A 22,866-nucleotide genomic window follows, 5' to 3' on the forward strand; every position below is an offset into this window, starting at 1 on the left:
CCACCAGATGGCATCCATCTCATTTCAAAAATTGCTTTCATGAGGTCTAGGCTTGACTCTAAAAGAAATACAGCTTTAAAATTTTTTTTTTTTTTTAAATGTAAAAAAAAAAAATTCTAATATATTCAATGGGGGGAAAACTGGGGGGAAATGGGTCATATTTATTGCATAAATATTAATTATAAATCATAAAATTCTCAAAACACCAAAAAAGAAAATAAAAAATATTATAAAAAACAAGTAAAAAAAAATTATGATTTTCTTTTAATAAATATGAATCCCACCCTTCCGGCCCATTTGGACCCGAAGGTCCTGAGTGTGACTCTGAAATGAAGGACCCCAGAGGGTTAAAAGATTTATCACATAAATATACCCACGAAACAAAATCAAGGGGACAATTTCATTACATAAAACACTTTGCGAAAGTGACTGAATACTACTTCAAGCCATTCTTAGCACCTTAAGTGTTTCCTGGTCGACTGTCCCTTTAGTCTGGAATGTGTCATTTTTACTCACCACAGCACCACAAATGATTCTGAACTGTCCTGGTCATCTCGTAATTATGGGTGCGACCTTTTTTGACAGTCTTTGGTTGAAACCACTTCAGCCGTTTCCTTGAGAGCAAACCAAAAAGAGCAATGCAAAGGCATCTTTGGAGTTCAGGCTGCTCTCTCTGTACCTGCTCAAAATTCGGTATAGAGATGTTCTACAGCATAAAAGCCAGACTAAATTATGCCTTCCCTGACCTCAGAACACGATAAAAGTATTAAACTAGCTATGTAAAGGCATTCATGCCACCTCTGAGTAGCATTAAACAATCACTTATTGGCACTTTAGAAGTGTGTATATGCCACATTTAAATTTGGCTCTAGAGACATCAAGGTCATATCAATACAGGACGCCAAAAGGTCTACTTGTCAAGCGAGGATGATTTCACCAAAGAACTCAAGTGTTTTGCAAGCCACATTTTAATACCTAAAATTTCACTAAAGAATGTTTCACTACATTGAGAATATTCTCAATCTATCTCACGTGTTCACTTGCTGGCCACACTTTAAGATAGATAGAGGAATTGAGAAGATTCTGCAAACTGTCTGCAGATATCAGGATGGAAAGTGACATTAGCATCTGCATGACCAACACACACTAATCTCCGTTTCTTCAGTTGCTGTCTCTGGAACACGTATGTCTATGTGTGTGAAGTTGGGTCACTCTGTCTCCTCCGTCAAACCTAATTGCTCCTTCCTGGCAGCCATTGGCATCCCAGGGGCCACAGAATCCCGTAACCTACCTTCCATGCCGTTTGCTAATTGAAATAGCTAATGAGATCTCAGAGGACCAACTTTCCAAGCACTTCGTTAAAAACAGTGGCAGGATGTCAAAACATGTATAATAGTGCTGTAAACGTGTGGAAATATTTAAATTCTAGACTCAGCTTTTAGCCTACCATTTTTGTGACCGAGTTTGCAATCTTAATCATTTACAGTCGCCTGAAAACAATATGTTCCCGTGTCCTCATCACACAAAGCTCACTTTATGGCATTGGTTACTTTTCTACATCACAAGTCTGTCAATAAAGCAAACCACGATGAAATCAAATAATGTTTGTTCAGATAAACACAGTATATAAACCAAAGTATATATTTCAGAATGAAAAGTTTCTAAGCCACACACACACAAACAAACTATTCTGAGATTTATGTGAGAACAGTCATAATCATAATATCCCACAGATATGAGTAGCATACTACTTACTCTACTTCTACAATAATCTCCCAATAGAACCATGATTTTGCCTAAGCGATGTTCCTGGATCAACATTATTTTGTTGATCCTGGAAAAACATTCCTGTCCAAAAATTTATTCATAACCGTACCCATAACGAAACCCTTAAATCAGAGGTAAATGATAGGTGTATAAGCACTTAACCCTGGTTTTAAGCCTAAACTTGGCCTAAACTGTAAACTTGGTCCTCAAATCTGATTGGTTGATTGGAATGTTGTTCCAAGATCAACAAAGATGGATCAAAAGCATATTTACAATTATATTAAAAATGCAGACTGTGCAAGTCTTTTGCAGTTTTGAATATTTCAGAGGCCTTAGAAATTTGCATATCAAATATGATATAGTAGACTTTATAGGGTTAAGAAAGTAAACAAGACCTCAAATTGACCTCGATGTGTATTTTTTGAAAAACAATTCTCCCAGAGAGCTTTTACCAGGATAATGTCATAGTGTTTAACAAAAGAGTCAACATTTGTCTTTAAGAGGCTGACTTTTACGCAACAATGAATTATATAATTTAGTTTGCGCACATCATGAGTGCCAGCATTTCACACACACCACTTCACGAGCCCTAATTAGATAAATGAACACTGTCAGCGTGTGTGATACTGGCTCTATTCAGAAGATCTCTGTGGCATTATTCAGCCAGTCATCACATGCAGCGTCCTCACCCACCAAAAAACACAATGCAGCCTTTAGAAATAACTTGAGGTTTATTAGCTATGGAGTCTTAGGAGAGTCACACAAACAGGGTTAGGAACAGGGTGAGGTGGTACCAAAAGAAAGAAGTCGAAAAATAAAAATCAAAAAACAAGAGAGGAGAAAAGAAAGCAGTAATGGAGAGAGAGAGAGAGAGAGAGAGAGAGAGAGAGAGAGAGAGAGAAAAAGCAAACTCCTAACTACCATTAGATTGAATTGAACTAAAACTACAAATTGTATTTTGTCAAGTACGGCTTTAAAAAAAAGAAGAACCTTTATACATTTGTCTTTTATACAAGTAGCAACATTGGAGAATCACACTGAAAAAAGGCAATTTACAAAAAAATACATTTTTGTTTAAAAGAGAAAAGCAAAATAGAGGGGTGGTCAAATATTGACCAATAATCATTCCTTTTCAATCTATCTTAAAAACTTGGTCTAATATCTATAAAAAAAAGTAAAAAACAAAGCAATATACAGGTGTAAAAAGTTTTTTTTATCATCATTTTTTCACTCCACTGATTTGGTGACCAGGGAGAGAGGTTGTGTCTGCAGCAAGGCATGATGGGAATGTAGGGCTGCCTGGTGGTAGGGTGAGGATGGGGAGAGTAGGGAGGGAGGCAGGGTGGTGAACGGGATGGGACGGGAAAGGAAGCTCGCCGACTGGCTGTGGAGAGAGATGTTCGGATGAGAGGAGGTGGACGAGGAGGAGGAAGTGGAGCCCGAGGCTTTCCCTGGCAGGGGGAAGTGTGAATGGTGGGATCTCCCCTCCGGTTTGGTGGTGAGGGACAGGGGCTGCGCCTGCTCCGAGTGAGTGGCCGCGGGGGCCGCTGGCGATGCCAGGGCGGCCGATGGCGTGGCGGGCGAGTCCAGCATGCTACCGTGCGAGGAGGTAGGGCTGTCACACATTTTCTCGGACGGCAGGTACGGGATACACTGCTTCTTGGGCTGGGGCGAGAAGTTACCTGCAGATGAGGGGGGGAAAGGGTTAAAAATACACCCAAATTGTGTTAACCAAAATGTGTTTTGGATGCAAATTTGGATGCAAAATTAAACTAGTTTAAGTAAAACATAGTTTTTTATTTTTTTTTAAATAAAATGTTGAGACTTATTTAAATTGGTGTTGTTATTGCCAACTAAAACTGTTCCATTTTCGTTGATTGAAATAAAGCTGAAATAAAAATATAATAAAATATAAACATTACATGAAAAACTTATTTTATTTCAGTTAGTTGTCAAGGTCATTTTAGGGTTAGTTCACCAAAAAATAAAAATTCTGTCAGTATTTACTCACCCTTGAAAGGTTATTAAAGACATCGTTAAAATAGTCCAAGTGACTACAGTGGCTCAATCTTAAGTTTATCAAGCGACGAGAATACTGTTTGTGTACAAAAAAAACAAAAATACCGAATTTATTTCAACTATTCATTTCCTTCTTGTTGGGTGTGATAGTGTAGAGGCTAACTATTGGCCGACGCTGGTCATGCGTGTTATGCGTGTGACGTACAACAACAGAAGAACTGCGCTATATCACTAGTGAACTGACTCGAGGCCCACAGAGAAGGAAACGAATAGTTGAAATAAAGTCGTTATTTATTTATTTTTTGCGCACAAAAAGTATTCTCGTCACTTGATAAACTTAAGATTGAGCCACTGTAGTCACTTGGACTATTTAACAATGTCTTTAATAACTTTTAGTGACTGGCAAGCTTCAATCCCTTAAGAAGCCTATGGAGGAGTGATCCAGCTCTCAGATTTCATCAAAAATATCATAATTTCTGTTCCGAAGATGAACGAAGGCCTTACGGGGTTGGAACAACATGAGGGTGAGTAAATACTGACAGAATTTTCATTTTTGGGTGAACTATCCCATTAATTTATAAAATTACTAAAACTAAAATAAATTAAAGGTAAATATAAATATATAAAAAAAAATAAAACTAATAAAAATGACAATAGCACTTAGCAAAATTACTAAAACTTAAACAAAAATGGAACAGAAAATATAAAAATAAAAGCTAGCTCAAAATACTAATATATTCTACTTAAATTAATATATAAAATGTTTGAATATTTAATTGAATTAATTTATTTTGCATAAAATATTTTAACTGACTTCATTTAGATGCCGTTTATTCAAAAAATGACAAAAATGAATGATTATGATTAGGGGTGTAACGGTTTACAAAATTCACGGTTCGGTTCGATACGCTACAGTGGTGTCACGATTCGGTTCGATACGATACAGCAAAAAGAAAAATGCCAGAGAAATTTCCTATTTATTAAAAGAAAAATTATCTTTAAATAAGTGTGAGTTTTCCTACATCTTGAAACTTAGTTTTATAAATGGGGGTAATCTTATGTTTTGGTCATCACATTAAAAATAACATTTAAATATGATCATATTTGAGCTCTGAAGTGCTGGAAAAAGATGTGTGATGTACTTGAAAGCATTTTACTATTTCTGCCAAACTTTCATGGTTACAGTGAGTGTTACTACATTAAATCCATGGTGAATGTTGCTGATCTGTGGACTTAAAACCTATAACTAGTTCATTCATGGAACAATGTTTCTTCTGGTTTCCACGTCAGGTCTGTTTGATCCGTTAATAACGGAGAAATTTTAATGCTTCTCACTAGATCTCGCAGTCATGTTATTACTTCAGTGGCGAATTCAAATGCTTTGTTTACTGGATCTCTCAGCGCTGTGTAGTAACAGTGTCGCTTGATCAAGATCGGCTCGCGCTGCACTGCACTGATGTTGATGGACTGATAAACGATCCGTGAAGCACAAAATAATGAGTAGCGCCTCTCGTTCCCCTTTCATTACGTTTGCCATTTGATGTTGCGCAATATTGTGATGGTGGATTTTAGTCAGCAGGAAAAATGGTCCAACGAATCGTTCTGTTTGTAATGCGTACCGATTACCGAACCGAAAGCCTTGTACCGAATGTTTCAATACGAATACATGTATCGTTACACCCCAAATTATGATGTAGAAATAGTGACTAAATTTAAAGGATATTTTCATAAAAATACAAAAACTAAAAATTACTCCCAATTGCTCATAAATTAACACACAAAACATCTTGTTTTGTTTAGAAGAAAGTGTTTAAAACAATGCGAGGATGAATAAATTAATTTTTACTTTAAAATAAAATCCAATATACAAACAAAAACCCAAACCGTTCATCATCTAGTCAAAATGGAACTGAACATGATCTATGAGCGGAGTGATCGGACCAACAGAGATGCTGGGGGGGGGGGGTCTGCTCTAGTTCAGCGAAAGACAACACATTCAGAAAGTGAGAAAGAAATACAGATGGCCAGTGACACTTACACTCTGGTGGGGAATCAGGTTTATTGTCTCTCTTCCGTTTCTTCCTCTTTCCCTGTGGAGAGACATGATTTGGAGCAAATTAGATGTGTTTGATTAACCAAAACTCCCCTGGCTGCCAAAAACAAAAGGAGGAATCCGAACCCCAAATGATTTGCGTTAAACTCTGCATTCTGGGCTTACTTACATAGTTGTCTCGCGCAGACCAGCCCGGATAAAGCTGAGAGTGCAGCTGCCGTTCTTTCCTAGCCAGTTCGTAATATTTGGCCTGTTCCTCACGTGAAAGAGAGTGCCACTGTGGAATAAAAGAACATAGTCAAATTTCGCTCCTTTTTTCATTCCTTAAAAGGACAGTTCAACCACGATATTTACAATTTCACTCATGTCATTCCAAACCCATATGAGTTTATTTTTTGTGCACAAAATTCATGCGCACTACTTTTATGATGTATTTGTGTCTTTTTTTTTTACATCCGAAAGCTTCAATGCACATTCGTTGTAATTGCACGGAATAGAGCGAACAGCACAATCTTCAGAATATCTCCTTTTGTGCTTCATACAGGTTTGGAATGACATGAGTGTGAGTAAATGACACCAATTTTCATTTTTAGATGATCCGTTCCTTTAAGACAAGATGAAGAGAAACACACTAATGCATCTCAGCTCCTCTCATAATGGGAGTTGTAAGCACTCACCCTCCTGCCCAGGATCTGGTTGATGGCTGCGCTCTCTTTCAGGGTGCATTCGGCCACTACTTTGGCCCTCATTTCCTTCATGTAGAGCATGAAGGCATTTAGGGGCTTCTTGATGTGAGGCTTCTTCTCTTCCTCTTTCTTCACATGCATCGAGGACTTTCTGTACGGACATAGATGAATGTAAAGATGATGTCACTCGCAGAAGAGCAGAGGAATGTCTGGGAGAGAGTAATGGAGGAGAGAGACTCACCCGTGTGTCGAGTTGCTGGCGTTGTCGCCGCTGGGCTCCTGTTTGATGGCAGGCGACACAATGGCGGGGTGAGGGATGCCTGTCTGGTGCAGGCCGTGAGAAGGATGAGGCACCATGTGAGGAGAGAAACGACTGGATACCAGACTAGAGAGAGAGAGAGAGAGAGAGAGAGAGATAGATTCACAGTCAGCGATAAACCGACGGACAGATGGATGGATGGACAAAAATGCAGACAGAACGATAAGATGGAAAAGATAGATGAATATATGGATGACAAGACAACAGACAGACAGAGAGACGGACAACGATAGACAGATAGATGATGAATAGACAAAATGACAGAGAGATAGACGTCTGTCTGACAGAAAGACAGAACGATAGATGGATGGAAAAAATAGCAGACAGATAAATATACTATAGACAGAAGGATGGATGAATAAATGGATAGATAAAATGACAGACAGACAGATCGACAGATGACAAAAAGACAGACCAATAGATGGATGGAACAAATGACAGACGGATAGAAAAACAGACAGACAGATAGAAGGAAGGCCAGAAGGAGGGATGAATAAATCCATAAAACAGCAGACAATGATAAGATAAAAAAGCAGAATGACAGAACGATAAATGGACAAAAAACAGACAGAAAGTCAGACAGACAACGATAGATGGTTAGACAAAATGACAGATAGACAGAGAGATAGACAGATCGACTGATGCATGGAAAAAATGACATACAGACGGCCAGACAAACGGATGGATAGAGGGGTGGACAAAATGACAGACAGAACAATAGATAGATAGAATGATAGATAAACGCCGGGAGAACCTATCATTGCAGCTGCATCTGGAAAACTGTGCACTGCGTTTCCAAATTCATAACAGCTAATACAATAGCAGCATTGTCATTTTCACAGTTGAGAAAAAACTCTTCAAATCTGTGATTTGCACACTCTTGTAAAACGCATATTTCCATTGGACTTCAGCACTTCACTGTGCCACAAAATGAACGCAAGCAGAAAAAGATCTCTCTCTTGCTACAGAGCAACAAAAGGTGCACAGTCACAAAACAACCATGAAAGCAAGCAATAGTGGGAGATTAAAAGCCATGGAAATTTCAGGCTGACGTGCGACAACTGAACTCATCCAGCAATCTGATTTAATTTTAAGCATTATCTGAATGGAAAGAATATGATAAAATCATCCATTAGAGAAGTTTCTATTCAGCATGAGTTTTAGGATGTGCTACTTTTTATATAATGGCTAGCATATCTACAGTAAAATGGTAGTGGTAGTGGTGGTGGTGGTGGTGTGGGGGGGGGGGGGGGGGGGGGGGGGGGGTCGTCGTCTGCAACAATAACTCTAGATAAATACAGGTTTTTATCTAACTGAAAATAAGTTAGGTTAGATTTCCTTGGTTGGAAGTTTTTCCATGTGACATTTGCATAATATTACAATTATTCTTCATCAGATCCAAAAAGGTCCATGTTAATCAGATAAGCACCATGGTAATAGCATGGAATTTTTTAAATTACACTATAAAGATGACAATAAATTAGCACCATAGTATATTTTAAAATGCCATGCTAAAACCATTTCAGCAGTTTCCTGTACTAACTCTTCTCTGAACCTTCAGGGAGGAATCGTGCTGCTGTCTGCTTCTAATGTCTAACAATAGATGCAAGTTTAACTTTAAATCAACATGTTGGTGCAGAAGGAGGGTTCTGCCCTCTGTTACATACCTAGACATGGAGGCGTTCATGGCGAGTGCAGGGTAGGGGTGTCTGAAGCCCCCAGGAGGGATGGAATACATATGCTGGCCTTGCCTGAAGATAGAAGAGCAGCACTCAAACAACTTGCTACAGCAAGATCAATGGCAAACAGATGCTCTTTTCCAAAGAGAACTTGCAACAAAAAAAATAGCTACAAACTTGATTATGCCATCTGCATGGGTAAAATAAGGTTGATGTTATGTATTTTAAGGCCACAGAATTCAGACTTACTGAGGAACCAACCATCCTAGAGGGTGAGGGATCTGTCCAACTGCCCCAGGAGAGAGAGGGTAATATGGGGACAGCTCTGAAGGGTGAGGGGTCCTTGGTATGCCTGAAGAAATAATTGTTGATTACGAAAACTGAAGACGACAAATATAAACACAAGTCAATTTAAGATTGAAGTGTGTAAATTCTACGCTGATATTGGCACCTAAATGAATTGTAAACGTAGTGACTGTCTTTAGTAGGAAAAAAAATAAAAAAAATAAAAAATAATAATAATAATTCATTCCACTGGTTTAGTTGCAATTTCGTTAAGTGCCACTAGCGGCACCAAAATGACACGCTTCACCTGTAACTACATCCAATAAACAAAGTACTCTACGTTTCTAGATTGTACTCAAAGCTTTGACAAATGTATCTCAGATTGCTAAACCAGTTGGTGGCACTTACCTGTCTTTGGGTCGAGAACCTCCGGTGAGAGGTGAGAAGGAGGCGTCCCCGGGGAAAAGTGTTCATTGCTGTAGGTGATCAGCGGTGTGAGGGGATGAACGTGATGGGGGTGTTGTACTACTGGCACCTTATTGGACTGAAAAACAAAATGAGAACACAAAAGAAGTGAGGGAAGGGGGAATGAGATGAGTGTCTGTGCATGTTTAAACAACCAAAAAGGCAAGCGAAAAGAAGAAAATAGACATTAGACCTCATTACTCATGAGCGGCGCCACAGTGTTTTAAAGAACAATGGGCCTCAGCAGCAGGGTTTACTTTTCCCTACCTCTTCCAAAGGAAAATAAACACCAGTTGGGCATTTGACCGGCTGTATGGAGGGTGGGAGAAATAGCACCTTACACCCCTAGCAGGCAGCGTTTCTCTCGTTTAGCACACTAGCGACAAGAGAGATGATTCCAGCTGCCACTCGCCATAATTGACGCTAGGACAGGCCTGGCATTTGAAGGGAAGTGGCAGTCACTACACTCTTAGGGATCAAGAGGCACCTGTTGTAACAAATCCTTCAATGCTTCTCTTGGCAAGGTGGCAAATCAGAACTACATCTGCTAGACCAGGGGTAGCAAAACCTAATCAAATACACCATAACCCGCTAATCAGGGTCTTTAGGATTACTTGAAAATAAGAGGCAGGTATGTTGGAGCAAGAATGCAAGTGAAGTCTGGAGGCAGGTAGCCCTCCAGGAGTAGGGTTTGCTACCCCTGCGCCAGGCTAATGTGATTGCTAAATATGTAACCTTTGAGTTAAAACCTAATGACTTTCTGAGGAGTGTTGCCTAAAAAGTTCCCTATATTCAAGCCAAGACCAATAATAACGGCTATTTCAGCTTTTTTATTACACATACCCATATGTTAAGCCCTGGAAAATATACTCTATGCAAGTACATGAACACAAATGCTAAGCTAAGCAAGCTCAATTTCATGTTTCACATTCTAAGAACTCCAGCAAAAGGTGCACTATGCTTATAATTGCTGCATTAGCATAAACTATCTAGTCAGTTTTCTCTTTCAGGTAAATTACTGTCATGGCATACCTACAGTTTGAAGAGAATCTTGCTGAACACAAGTAGTTAAAGTTAGTCTGACTTCAACTCACCAATTTTAAGTACACAGTCAATTAAAGGTATTACCCACCCCCTCCACAATACTTAGGAACTTATATTAGCATATAATTTACTAGCAACACCCCAACTACATAAATATAGCAGTAGCACTATAATAATATCAGAAGCAGCACTGCTATGATGTGTACATGAGCCAATGCAAGGTGGTGAGCTGTAGACTGAATGGGGTACTTGTTGGCTCAGGACGTCACAAGGGAGCGAGAGTGGAGAATGCCGTCTTGTTTCCTCCATGCTAACCTTCCCCCCACCTCTATGTAGGCAGTGGGTTTGACCTCTGCTCCAACCAGCACTCTGTGAACATGAACAAGGCTTGCATTGAGACAAGACTAGCTCTCATTTCCCACAGTCCAAACATATCCAGATCTCTGGGTTGCCTCTCTATTCCTCGCCTTTCTCGTTCCATCTATCTGTCTGACTGTTTGTCTCTGTGTTTGTACATAATTTAGCATTGCATTTGTAGAGACAAGCTGAGCCTTAATTCTGGAAACTCTGAAAGGTCCATCAAAGGATTGTTTTAAAGATCTGTCAGTAGGTTGACTGAGAAAGAAAGGAATAGGACAACTTCCACTTATCCTTTAAGATGGTGTCTGTCCACTGCACTATGATATTAGCTGTTGAGGCTAATGGTCTCTCTTTCTCACTATCCTTCTGCCAAGAATCCCTGCTGTGTCAACACGCCAGCCGTTTTGCCTCCAACACCACCATCCCAAGCATAGAATGCCGCCAGACTGGGCCCCTCGCCTCCATTAAAAATGGACTGGATGGGACTGGCCGACTCCAAGCATCCCAAGGATCCATATCAACACCTAGTCAGAGTACTCCTATTTGTTGTTTAAGTGGGTGCTTTCCAGCTAGCGGAATGGAAGTATCCACCAGATTAACCCAATTTAAGTCTTAAATGAGGAACTGGGGGAAAACACAGTGTGGCCACAGTATGGTGAGCATTGAAAACATATGCAAGCCGAGTCACTGGGTTTGGTAACATAAGGACAATGATACAGCAACAATAGCACTTTCTCAGCAAACCATTCTGCAATATGCCTGAATCAACCTTTAGATGGCAGAATTGGGTTCTTCTTCAAATGTGGTCTGTCAACAGGTACCTGGCTTTTTTACCTTTTGTCCAAACAAGTCCTGCTGTTCATCAAGGGCAAAGCCTGATAAATCTTCCTAAATCCACTTTAGTAAGTTGGTCTGTAGGAGGAGAAGACGCCTGACCAGCAAAACAGTGAAAAACAGCTGACAAAACACCTCTCCAAACAGAAAAAGTGCGTCATTGTTTAAACATTGTTCCACCTTTTGTATCACAGTTAAATTACATTGACTCTAGAGTTCTCAAGCACATATTTAACAATTGTGCTAGGTCAGTCTTTCATTTAACGGACATTATTTTGAGACGCTTAGAACTAAAGGTAAAACAATGTTAGCAACACAGTTCAAAGATGTACAATGTTATCTTAAGAGTTATTTGGAGTGACTCTCCACAAGGTTCTGCAGCCATTTGAAAATGTCAAAAGTCGCAATAGTGCAGGGTCAGCGCTCTACACCTGCTGATTAATCTGTTGCTTTTCTCCGCCTGCTACCGAAGGAACCAGCCCAAAGACGACTTCTGGTGCCACCACATGGAGCTGTTAAAACTGGAGCTCTGCTAAAACAAGCACATTGTGGCATAAGAAGCAAATGTGGCCTGTTTTTTTTTCTCCTTCTTTTGGCTTCACCTCCTCCATCTCTGACTTGAGTTACTGAGCAAACAGGCGTTTGAGCAAGAGGGATCAAGACACAATGAACCGCTTTAGCGCTGGAAGAATGAGAGGCTAAACGCAGATTCAGATGAAGGATAATAAAATAGCGCAGAGGAGAGGACAAGCCAAAACTAGCAGTATAAGCCAAACAGTATGATCCCTAACAATGGGGCACAATTTACAATAATCAATATATATCGTCTAAAGGGTACAACATGGCTTTGAATTACATTTTAGCATCTCCATTAAGAATAATTTTCTGTATGTTAGCGATCTGCATCGTGTTTCACATACTTATAATTAACCAGGCATTGTAAATGGAGGCCACAACAGCTTTAATAGAGAAACTAAAATATGATCATATGACGCATCCATCTGGTTTACATACACATAACACTTGCCCATCAGCAAAAACATCATGCCTTCACTAAGACATCAATTGTCAATGTCATTAGCAGGCAATTTGAATGCAATTTCCATTTGTAATCCGATTTTTGAAAATGATTTGAAAATGGCTGGTGGACTCATGACTAATAAACTTTATTCGTTTATAATAAAGTATTTAAACCACAATTTCTTGACTAAGCCAAATGCCTTTGCGACAAACAACAACGAAGGTGGGGGCTAGACAAGTGTGATTGCGGTGTCGACTGTTGCTAATGTAAGTGTTTGCTAAACACAGTGACTGAACCTGGGTTTCAAGAACCAGGGGCCGGATTCACAAAAAATTCTTAAGAATAAAATTACTCTGAAGTGAAACAGATCGATCATGAAAACAGTGATCACTTCAATATTTTAACTTGGCAAGTTGGCACAGCACATTAAAAACAAAAATGCTAAGCAATAACTCCAATCAAGCCAGTCACAACTAAAATAGTCTGCGCGCTTATGATAACTCCAATAATCTGCTGGCAAAAAGCAAAAAGACAGGCTTTGAGTGTTTTCATTCAGCAATACCCACCTCTCAATCAAATAACACCAACGACTGTCATTTTTTTCTTAAGAAAAAAAATGAAGATGTTCTTAAGAAAATATTTAAGAATATAATTTAAGAATTGCACAAGTAGAGCAATTAAAAACGTAACTTCTTTCTTAAGATTTTCATGAATCCGGAAAAGATCAGATACAAAACTGAGCTTACAACACATTATGTTTTTACTGTGTCTAAGTTTGAGAAACCAGAAATGCTAAAACTCATTTAATTAAACTACTCAAAAAGACACTTTAGGTTTTCTAAAGAAAAGTACCATTGTATTACCATAACAGACACCGTGTGAAAACATCATGCTAATACCATGGTTTTTGGACTTCAGAATACTATGGTCAAACTACTATTGCATTACTATTTGATACACAAACTATGGTAATGCCACAGGATTTTTAGTATGAATTTGACCAACAACAAAAGAAATCTCACACACAGCTTACAGAGGAGCTGGCAAAGCTGAAGTTCCCACAATGCCTCACACATCACCTGTCCCTCTGTTCTGGTTTGATGTATTATTCATGTAGCCTGGGTCCAGATGCATTGTATGGCAGGCAATGTGAAGAGGTGGGCTTGGTGCTGCAATATCAAACTCACACAGGCTCAGAGGGATGCCAATGGAATGCTAAACAAACCCGGTTCCTGAATAATTGAGCCTTTCGGACCACTCTGGCTCACCCTATTAGCATGTGTGCCTTCTGGACCCAATCTGTGCAGCCACAGTTTCCACAGGTCACTCACACTCTCTGCAGCCTGGTGTGAATTCGGCAGCCCATGCCATTCATTAGAAACACAATAAACCCTCCTGCATGTAACCTAATTATTTACTGACTCTAATTAATCCTCCAATCACAAGAGATTCCCCAAGATCTACATGCCAGAAATTAATCCCAAATGCCAACATCTAATGAGGAAGCGAAGTCTGTTTTCCTGGCGGGAGAACAGTAGCATTCAGTGTTTCTTCGTTCTGTTAGGACAACACAATACTGAGTGTTAAAGCAAAGTCAGCATCAACAGGCTTCAATTGTCAACTCATCTCCGTATAATTGGATTGAAATTCCCCCGCTGCATATTTGCAGTCTGTCTGGAGTCCCCAAACATGATAATAGGTGCTTTATGAAACACATGCTAAGTAAATAAAGACAAGACGGCAGACACAACAGGCCCAGTGTACCGGCCCTATTATCAGGTCATCGTAATCTTTGGCCTGAGAGCTTTAAATTGGATTCTCATTTAGACAGAACTGACCCAAAGGTCTGTTTGGGAATCTCTTGGGCAAACGCTCTAATCTTCCAGTTAGGACCACAGTCAGTGATCACTTTGCCACCGTGGCAAAACCTCATTCGTTCTGAGCTGACTACCTCCATGTTTGGAGGGTGAAAAAAAAACGTGTCTCCGGAATGGATTAGCTGCCATTTGGAGCGAGCATTCCTGAGGTTCTCCGCCGTGGTGTCTGGAAAGGGCAAAGCAGGTCAAAAGTTGGGTCGCATGAGTGGCCGGAGGGGGTGGAATGGCAGGAAAATAAGTATTTTGCTTGTTGACACTTAGTACGACAAGCTTAAGCCCTTGGCCTTAGCCAGGCTTCGACTGAAAGCTAGTCGTGCTTGTGTGGGCAAACATATTTCCGGTTGTTCACTGTGAAAGAAGTTACCAATGTACCTTTGCTCTGAAACCTAGTTAAACAAATCTAGTGAATTAAATATCAGTATATTACAATATTTTACTGTTCTTTTAATGGTTTTAGATCAAAATGTGGCCTTTCAAAGCATTTCCTAAGTACGCATATCACGCAAGAGCACAAGATAAGAATGGACTATTTTCAAAAAGGTTATACCCAACTTATCTTAAGACCTTTTTGATTGCATTGTGAACTATACAGAATATGAAGTTGCTGGTGGACTTACTAAGTGCCCTGGTGTGGGTGATCTGGAGTCTTTGAGGGCTGCAGCCCCAGGAATGTCAAGAAGAGGCCATTTCATTTGTAGATACTGCAGAGAACAAAAGAGAAAATCACAAACCATCATTAACACATCTGACAGGTGGTCTACATGTCATTGAATAACCAAAAATACTCCCATTACTCAAAATGGATATAGTGAATGCCTGTCTTGATTTAAAAAAAGTCACCAAAACAGGTTTTTGGAGTTTCCACTTTCAACGGGTGGGTTGAAGTTTTTGTACTGCATTAAAGGAATAAACCAGGGTATACATTTGCCACAGGAAATAATTTATTCTGACTATAGAGTGTAGCATATAGAGGTGTATTTCCATACACAAACACAGATCTGCTTTTTAACCTGGAATATTCCTTTAAAATGGAATTAGTCTGGTAAGGAGATTCAATGGCAGAAATCAATTGAATGGACCACATAGTCATCAACTGGTTCTAGCAATCCAGCTGTTCTTTGTCTTAATTCATTTGAAAGCTGTAGAGATTAACTTCCGAGTGCTGTTTGGCACCTGGGAGCATTAGCTGGAACAGTTTGCAGGGCCGAGACAAGAGCAGTCCGGCCCAGGGAAGGGGAAAGTAAAACATTATTTGCACTGCAAGTCCCAGCATAGTAAATGCCCAGCTGGATGGACAATATGGGTGTATGTTAGTATGAGGAACAGCTGGGAGGAAGTCCAATAACACACTGGGAGAATAGGAAGGGGCCTTACAGAATGCATAGAGCAGAATCGGAGATCTGCCTTTCTCTAATTTTACTCCTCTATAAATCAATGAGAGCATATGAAGAATGCAAAAGCGATGCAGCTAGGGTAAGTGAGGTATGGAATGAGAGAAGGAGCAGGGAGGAGACACACAGTGATGAATGACAGGACTTCCTATACAGAGGGAGACATTTATTGTGAAAGCCTTCGTTGCTCAGTGCACTTGTCAAAGTTTGATGCCTTTCAGCTTTTCTGGGGCCCCTCGCATCCAGCGCCTATGATTTTCAGGAGCAATTTATAAAATCGAGTTTTTCAACCCTTCACGGAGCTTCCCCGCCTGGCTCAGTCATCTGGTTTGTGTAGAAGTCAAACCATATCAGATGTTCCTGTGGAGTCATCATTCCTGTATATAAGCTCTTGAGTCTAGGGGCTGAAAGCATCTGGGGTTATAGTGAACATATATACCTCAAAAACTCTCTCAAATTTATAGTTCTACTTAAGGGACACCATAAATGTAGACAAATCCTTATACATCGACATCCAAGCATATATACTAGGGGTGGGCTATATGATCAAAATCTCGCATCACAGTCAAAATACAGTTATTTTTTGCCTGAAATGCAATTAATAAAATAGATTATATATTAACTAACCATGCAGTAATGCTAACACTTGAATAATCCAGTAAATTTTAGAATTTTTTTTTTTACTTAAATGAATCCAAACCATAAATTGATCATTCATAAAAAAAATAAAAAAATAAAAAACGCTTGGCAGCAACTGCTTCACAAAAGTTTCAAGTCAATGTAAAATAGTCAATGATATGCGCAGTCAACCATGGTCAACACTAAATGGCAATCCCAAAACAGTGTAATCTCTCATATAGGCATAAATTGGATATTATCCAACATTGCAACACCAAAATAATAAGGTCTAATAGTAAACATGTTCTACAACCAACCATCATGGTACATCAGGGGTTAATAAGGCTTTGTTTCTCCCTTTAAACTTCATTCATCACAAGTGGAATTGTTGTGAGGAAGTTTGGTTAAGACTGTGGGCTAAAAATGGAAAAGACATTATGGTCTGGTGGAGTTGCAGGGTTAGTTGGTGCGGAAAAAAAAGTAGTTTATAAGCAGGGACTGGTACAGTTTCCTTACAGCTGGCAGGATGAATCGAGACATTGTGCCTTGTTTATTAAAGATGTTTGGTTCACTTTCACCTTTCCTTGTCTGTAGTACAGTTGATAACACGACAGCTGTAAGTTCAACTTCTAATTTGGCCAGACAGTCAAAATTAATGCCCCTCAAGGGACAGTCGACCCAAAAATGAAGTTAACCTCATGTTTTGTTCCAAACCTGTATGATTTTCTGTAGAGCATAAAATATGATATTTTAAAGAATTTTGGGTTCCAAGCAACATATCTTTTTCATGTTCCACAGAAAAAAAGTAATGCAGTTTTGAAATGAGGTTGAGTAAATATTGACAAAATTTACATTTTAAGGTGAGCTATCCCTTTAAGTCTGTGGCCTGCTTTCATCGGGCATCTGTGAACGGTTCTTGAGAAGAACCACTCAGAGAAACATCTAGTTCTTGTCGGAGGCCTTACCAAGTTTCTGGTATTTGTAGCTGCAGTTAAAGTGGACGGATGACTGAAAAAATACAATCTACCTTCCCCATCATAACCGCCATCACTTGACTGAAAACTTAACATACTATCTTGAAATACAATCTCAGTTTTGCCTTCCCACACAAACACACAGACTACCGGGCTGCAGGGACCTGTGCCCTGCTTTTCTGGAGACACAAAGGGAGATCGGCCAAAGTAAACAATCATGGGGTCTGGGGATTTGTATTTGAAAGCCATAATTCCAGGAGCAGATGCTTAGCAATATGCAACATTGACTTCTTGTTGAGAAGAGAAAAGGAATGGTGCGCAAACATGAACCCCTAAAAATGCGTGTCAAATGCAGCAACAACCTGCTGAGCAACATAATCAATCAAAGCCTCACTAAGAAAAACAACACAAACAAATACCATGTACGAAAGCCTGATCACTACACTAAAAGCAATGTGTTCTTTTTTTATTACTTTTGTAAAATACATTCTATACCTGCAAACTGTGGTCAAAAATATGTGGTCAACCAATAAAAGTTTCAATACAGGCTGATAACACCATTACCAGAACAAGGAGGCCGACATGCATGATACAATTTCATTTACAGCTAATTAGATTATTTTTTATATTTTTAAAATTCTATCTATATTTACATTTATTTTATATTTATAAATGCATTCTTTAAACTGTTGAACTGTTGAAATGGCCAAATATCCACAGAATAATCTGTCTGATATTTAAAATAAATAAATAAATAAATAAATATTTCATATTGAGCATGCATACTGAATATTAAAAATATACTTAATTATGAAAAAAAGATACTGAATTCTAAAAAAAAAATCAAAATGTCACTCATTGCCCTAGGCAGGCTAAGTCTGAAGACATACTTCTAATCAGGTTCATGCGGTTTATTTCATAAATACACCTGGAGTGAGTTTGTAGCTGTCTACTTGATGTCAAGAGGTCACAGAGAAAGATTGAAATGCTGCTTAAATACTTTCTGCACCGCTGAGCGAAGATGATGTGGATCTTTAACAGGATTATGACAACTTAAAACTTCACAAATATACTCTTGACAGTCATATGCTGGATGAAATGAAGCCTTTTGTCAAAACCGAGAAGACACCTCTTTAAGGGGATATCTGGAAGTCTCAACATGAGTTGCCGCAACCACAGGCTGCGTTTTGGATACCGGGGATTTTAAAAGCTGTACCTCAAACCGCAACAGCTTCCACAGAATAGCACAACGGGTGGGGGACAAATCCTGAGTGGGGCGGAGCCAAGTAGGTCATGTCAATCATTCAAAGCATGGCCTACATTTCTCCCCGATGTTTTCACCCATTCCACACACACCCTCCACTAGAATGGAGCAGGACGCTGGTGGAGCACAAAGGAATCCATTACATCTCAGCATCAGAACAGTTAAGCCAGACAAAAGGCTCTGGATTACATGCATGTATGCCTATAGGGCAGTGCCCTGATGCGGCCAGAGGGGTCTGACATCACCTGACTCATTCATTTATGCGAGCGACACCTCTTGCTGCTCTTTTCACTGCTGCCAGAGGGAAAGACAATAGAGGCGGCGGTTTCCAGCCCTCCCTCACCGCAGGTTGGCATTCAGGCCTATTGTTTGTTTAAGAGCTGCAAGAGTTTCCGATAATTAAGTAAACAATTCATAGGCAAACGACACCCCTATCTGTGCTAATTGGAAATTAATTTGCAGGGAAAAGAGAGGAATTCTTGACCGCCTCCAAATATGAATTAGAGATCTGAGCCTTTCTATTGATAGGAAGGAGAAACATTTTTTTTGCACAACAACATTAATAAGCAAAATATTATGTAATTATGAAGTCTGAGTTCTGAGATTAAACTCAGAGGAGGGGGAGAAGCTCATTAAAGCAGACTTATCTTATTACAGAAACATTAATCGGATGGACTGCAGTAATTTAACCAACAAATCCACCGATCACATTAGGAAGTAATTCAACAATGTTTTGGGAACTTTCATGTACAAGGGATCAGCAAATGCAAATTTTGTTTTAGGAATTGGATCCATACCTGTGTGCATATGAGTGGCCACATCATAAAATAAATTTGGCCCAAATAATACAATTTCTTTGAAATAAGATATTACTTTGATCAAAATAATTATTTATTTATCAGGGATGCACAATATAATTTGGTATAGGCCAAGATTATTATTATTATGGATCAGAATCAGTTTAAAGGTGCTCAAAGCAATTTCACGCGTTTTTTAGGCCAAACATTTTTTTGTCACATACAACAAAAATCTCCTCACTATCCACTAGCTGCCTGTCCCCTGAACACACTGTAAAAAACACGGTCTCTGCAGACACCCCAGGCTCCACAAACCGCAACAAAAACAAACTGGGCTAACCCGCACCACGAAACATAACAAACTGTTCCAGCCAATAACCGATAAGAAGGGTTTGGGGGTGGGGTTTGGGGGGTTAGTGCGCGGATGAGGAGGAGGGAGGGTCTAGCTTGCCTTCGTTTTGTTTGACGATACTTTAAACATCAACAAGAAGTGATGTCACCCGACATCGCTTAGAGCACCTTTAATTAGGCCAATTTTTGAAGCAGATAATGTACTTTCTTTTTTCTTTTTTTAAATAAGATATGCATCTCTGGTTTAAACTGAAGAAAGGATAATACATAAATAAATAAATATATATGCATGTATATAGAAAATTATTATATATATACACACATATAAATTATTATTTATTAGTCTCATTTAGACAGTATAGTTAGGTTACAAAAGTACGAAAATATTTTACATACTCTTGTAAATTGTGATTTTTTAAAACTATCAATACAATATACATCTATAATATGATTTAGTCATCAATTATAGGCCATATTTTTTATTAAATATCAACTCTTAAATTTTGTTTCAATAGTATACTATTTTTCTACATCATTAATAATATCAGTCAAAACACAAAATGATCTGCTATTGGAAACTCAGGTGGAATTTCCAACTACCTAAAAAAATAAAAATAAAAATAAAACTTCACTTACAAATCCAAAACACCAAAGTGCCAATCATCCTAATGCAACAGAACACATGTTTGTGGTTTGTTCCAATAGTTCAGTGGTGCTGACTGACCTGACTATATTAGATGCGTTAAAGTGCTTCTTTTCATCAAGCCAGTGGCTTCCACACAGAACTGGGCTTCAGCCTCAACAGGAAAGACTCATGACTGACAGTTGCTCTCCGAGTTCCCATGGATACTATTGTGACCTCACTGATAACACTAGTCCCTCCATTCACTGCCTACTTAAAGAACTGGTTCAGAGGTCAGCCATCCGGAGACCAGGGGTTTCTATGGCAATGTGGCCCATTTAGGGACGGCAACAGAGACCGAGTTTGCATTCATCAACCGTCCGGTTGCAGAAGAATAAAAAGGAACTACCTTTGGGAGACACCTTCAGTGTCACAAAAACACACTTTAGGCTGTGTCTACATTAATCTGGATCATTTTGAAAATGCTGTTTTCGTTTCAAAACACTCTCCGTCCCCACTGAAACGTCTGAAAACGCTAAATTCACCTTACTGTGCATGTGTAAAACCTCATAAAAGCTCACTGAGATGATACAAATGGAACAGACATAATCAAGTTCCATGCGATTCTTCTGGCAGAATCATTTTATTTAGCAAAATATCTCAGCATTCACTGATGCGTCCAGTTCACACTCACTCACCATTATATGTTTGGTCTAAAACGTAATCGCTCTCATGTTTTGCCGAAGGACAGCAAATGCCAGTAACTTATGAAGATATGAAGAGTGTACAATGTAACATCTTTAGCAACAGACTGAAAGTGAATAGCACATAACAGGGGATATGGCAAAAAAAAATAACATCTCGATTTTTTCAGAACAATTGACCAATTCAAGATTCAAATTGTTTTATTGTTTAACTAGTCAACTTAACAACATAACAACTATGATTCAAGTAACATACTGTTTATTAACCATCTGGTAAAAAAAAAAGTGATATTCCATGTGCACCACACATGATGTGATCAACATGGTGTAAATGTAAAGCAAAATATGCATGAAATATTGTAAAAACTTATCTTAAACCTATCTATATACTCAGAAATAATATAAAATGCTAAATATTTCTTAACCAAAAAGTAATAGCGATAAATAAATCACCATCATGCAAACATGAAATATCAAACATACAGTAGTAGCCTAGTTATTTTACAGGTTTCCAGGTTATTTTACAGGTTTGCATTCCATTGCGCTATTTTTCCTATTGTTTTTATGTTTAGTGCACGTGTTTGGCTGTTGCACTCGTGTCTCGAGTGTTTTGCTGCATCTGAAACGATATCTAAAAACGTGACATTCAAGTAAAAAAAATCACGTCTAATAACTAATATTTTTCACCATTACACTGCCCACGTCTCATTTTTTTTAACGCAATAACGCATTTCCGAGTGAACAGCCACTTAAGATTAGCGATGTGTCAGTGTGGACGGAAGGCCAAAACGGAGAGAAAAATATGCGTTTTCAAACGAAAACATATTAGTGTGATTTAATTTTTGATAATTAATAATTAAAATGTAAATACACTTGTATGGACATGTACTATTTCACCAGATAAGCACAAACAAACCTTGAAAACATAAGGAATAAGAGCGTTATTGTGGCGCAAAACAAAACAGTAGGTAAAAAAAAACCCCAACACATAATTACGACCACGAGAAAGTAATAAGCTGTCTGTTGAGAGTTCTGTTTCGGCAAAGGCAAAATCCAGCCACCCTTCTTAAAGTCAATTACAAGACAGTTATGCGGTTTCCAGTATTTCGGTATCTGGTTTCAACACTGCAGTCCAAACTACTATACCCAGGTTTACGATGAACAGCCTGGGCTTGTTAACCCACAAGCAGCAAAGAGGGATAACAAAGACATTTTATAACCCAAAAGTGCTCGCTATAGTAATCTACAACTTCGTAGGTATCCAACTTATAATAACTATATTTTGCAATAATAATATAATTTGACTGAAACAATGCAGACTGTAAGTATTTGAATAAGACTAAATTACACATTTCTACTAAAATCGAGATGCACATGCATTAAAGACAGTTGAAGATAAAGTAAAATGGAGAAACTTTCTTGTCTTTCTCAAATGCTAAGTGCATAATGAAGACAAAGGACTTATTGTGTCCGCCTGGTAGACCACCTCCCCCCAGCACACACACACACACTAACTCAAACTTCACCCCAATATACCCCTCCTGCTAAAACACAACAAGTCCAACCAGCGTCAAAAGAGTAAAAACAATAAAAATAATCATGTCACCCGATTGCAACAGAACTGGAAAAATTTCACACAACAGCCACTGCAGTTTTTCTCGTTTAAAGCGGATTTGTTGATAAGCTTTCCTCCATATGGAGACCTAACTCGAGGCACAACAAATAAACAGGGATAT

General features: G+C 38.9%; 1 protein-coding gene across 1 annotated transcript in view; it reads right to left on the reverse strand.

Moving 5' to 3' along the window:
* Window positions 1–2,479: 2,479 nt before the first annotated feature.
* The window catches only part of tcf7l1a (transcription factor 7 like 1a), a 31,439-nt gene continuing 11,052 nt past the window's right edge, over window positions 2,480–22,866 (reverse strand). The window contains exons 4-12 of the mRNA XM_077243511.1: window positions 15,027–15,110; window positions 9,217–9,352; window positions 8,773–8,875; window positions 8,512–8,595; window positions 6,767–6,910; window positions 6,517–6,676; window positions 6,009–6,116; window positions 5,825–5,876; window positions 2,480–3,449 (exon numbers count right to left, since the gene is read on the reverse strand). Of these exons, the coding sequence (XP_077099626.1) occupies window positions 2,995–3,449; window positions 5,825–5,876; window positions 6,009–6,116; window positions 6,517–6,676; window positions 6,767–6,910; window positions 8,512–8,595; window positions 8,773–8,875; window positions 9,217–9,352; window positions 15,027–15,110 (1,326 nt within the window). The 3' untranslated portion in view covers window positions 2,480–2,994. The remainder of the gene's footprint in view (window positions 3,450–5,824; window positions 5,877–6,008; window positions 6,117–6,516; window positions 6,677–6,766; window positions 6,911–8,511; window positions 8,596–8,772; window positions 8,876–9,216; window positions 9,353–15,026; window positions 15,111–22,866) is intronic.

Source organism: Siphateles boraxobius, unplaced genomic scaffold, assembly GCF_051911475.1.
Source record: "Siphateles boraxobius isolate OS27281-9 unplaced genomic scaffold, OSU_SipBor_1 25, whole genome shotgun sequence".
In the NCBI taxonomy this organism is placed as follows: domain Eukaryota; kingdom Metazoa; phylum Chordata; class Actinopteri; order Cypriniformes; family Leuciscidae; genus Siphateles; species Siphateles boraxobius.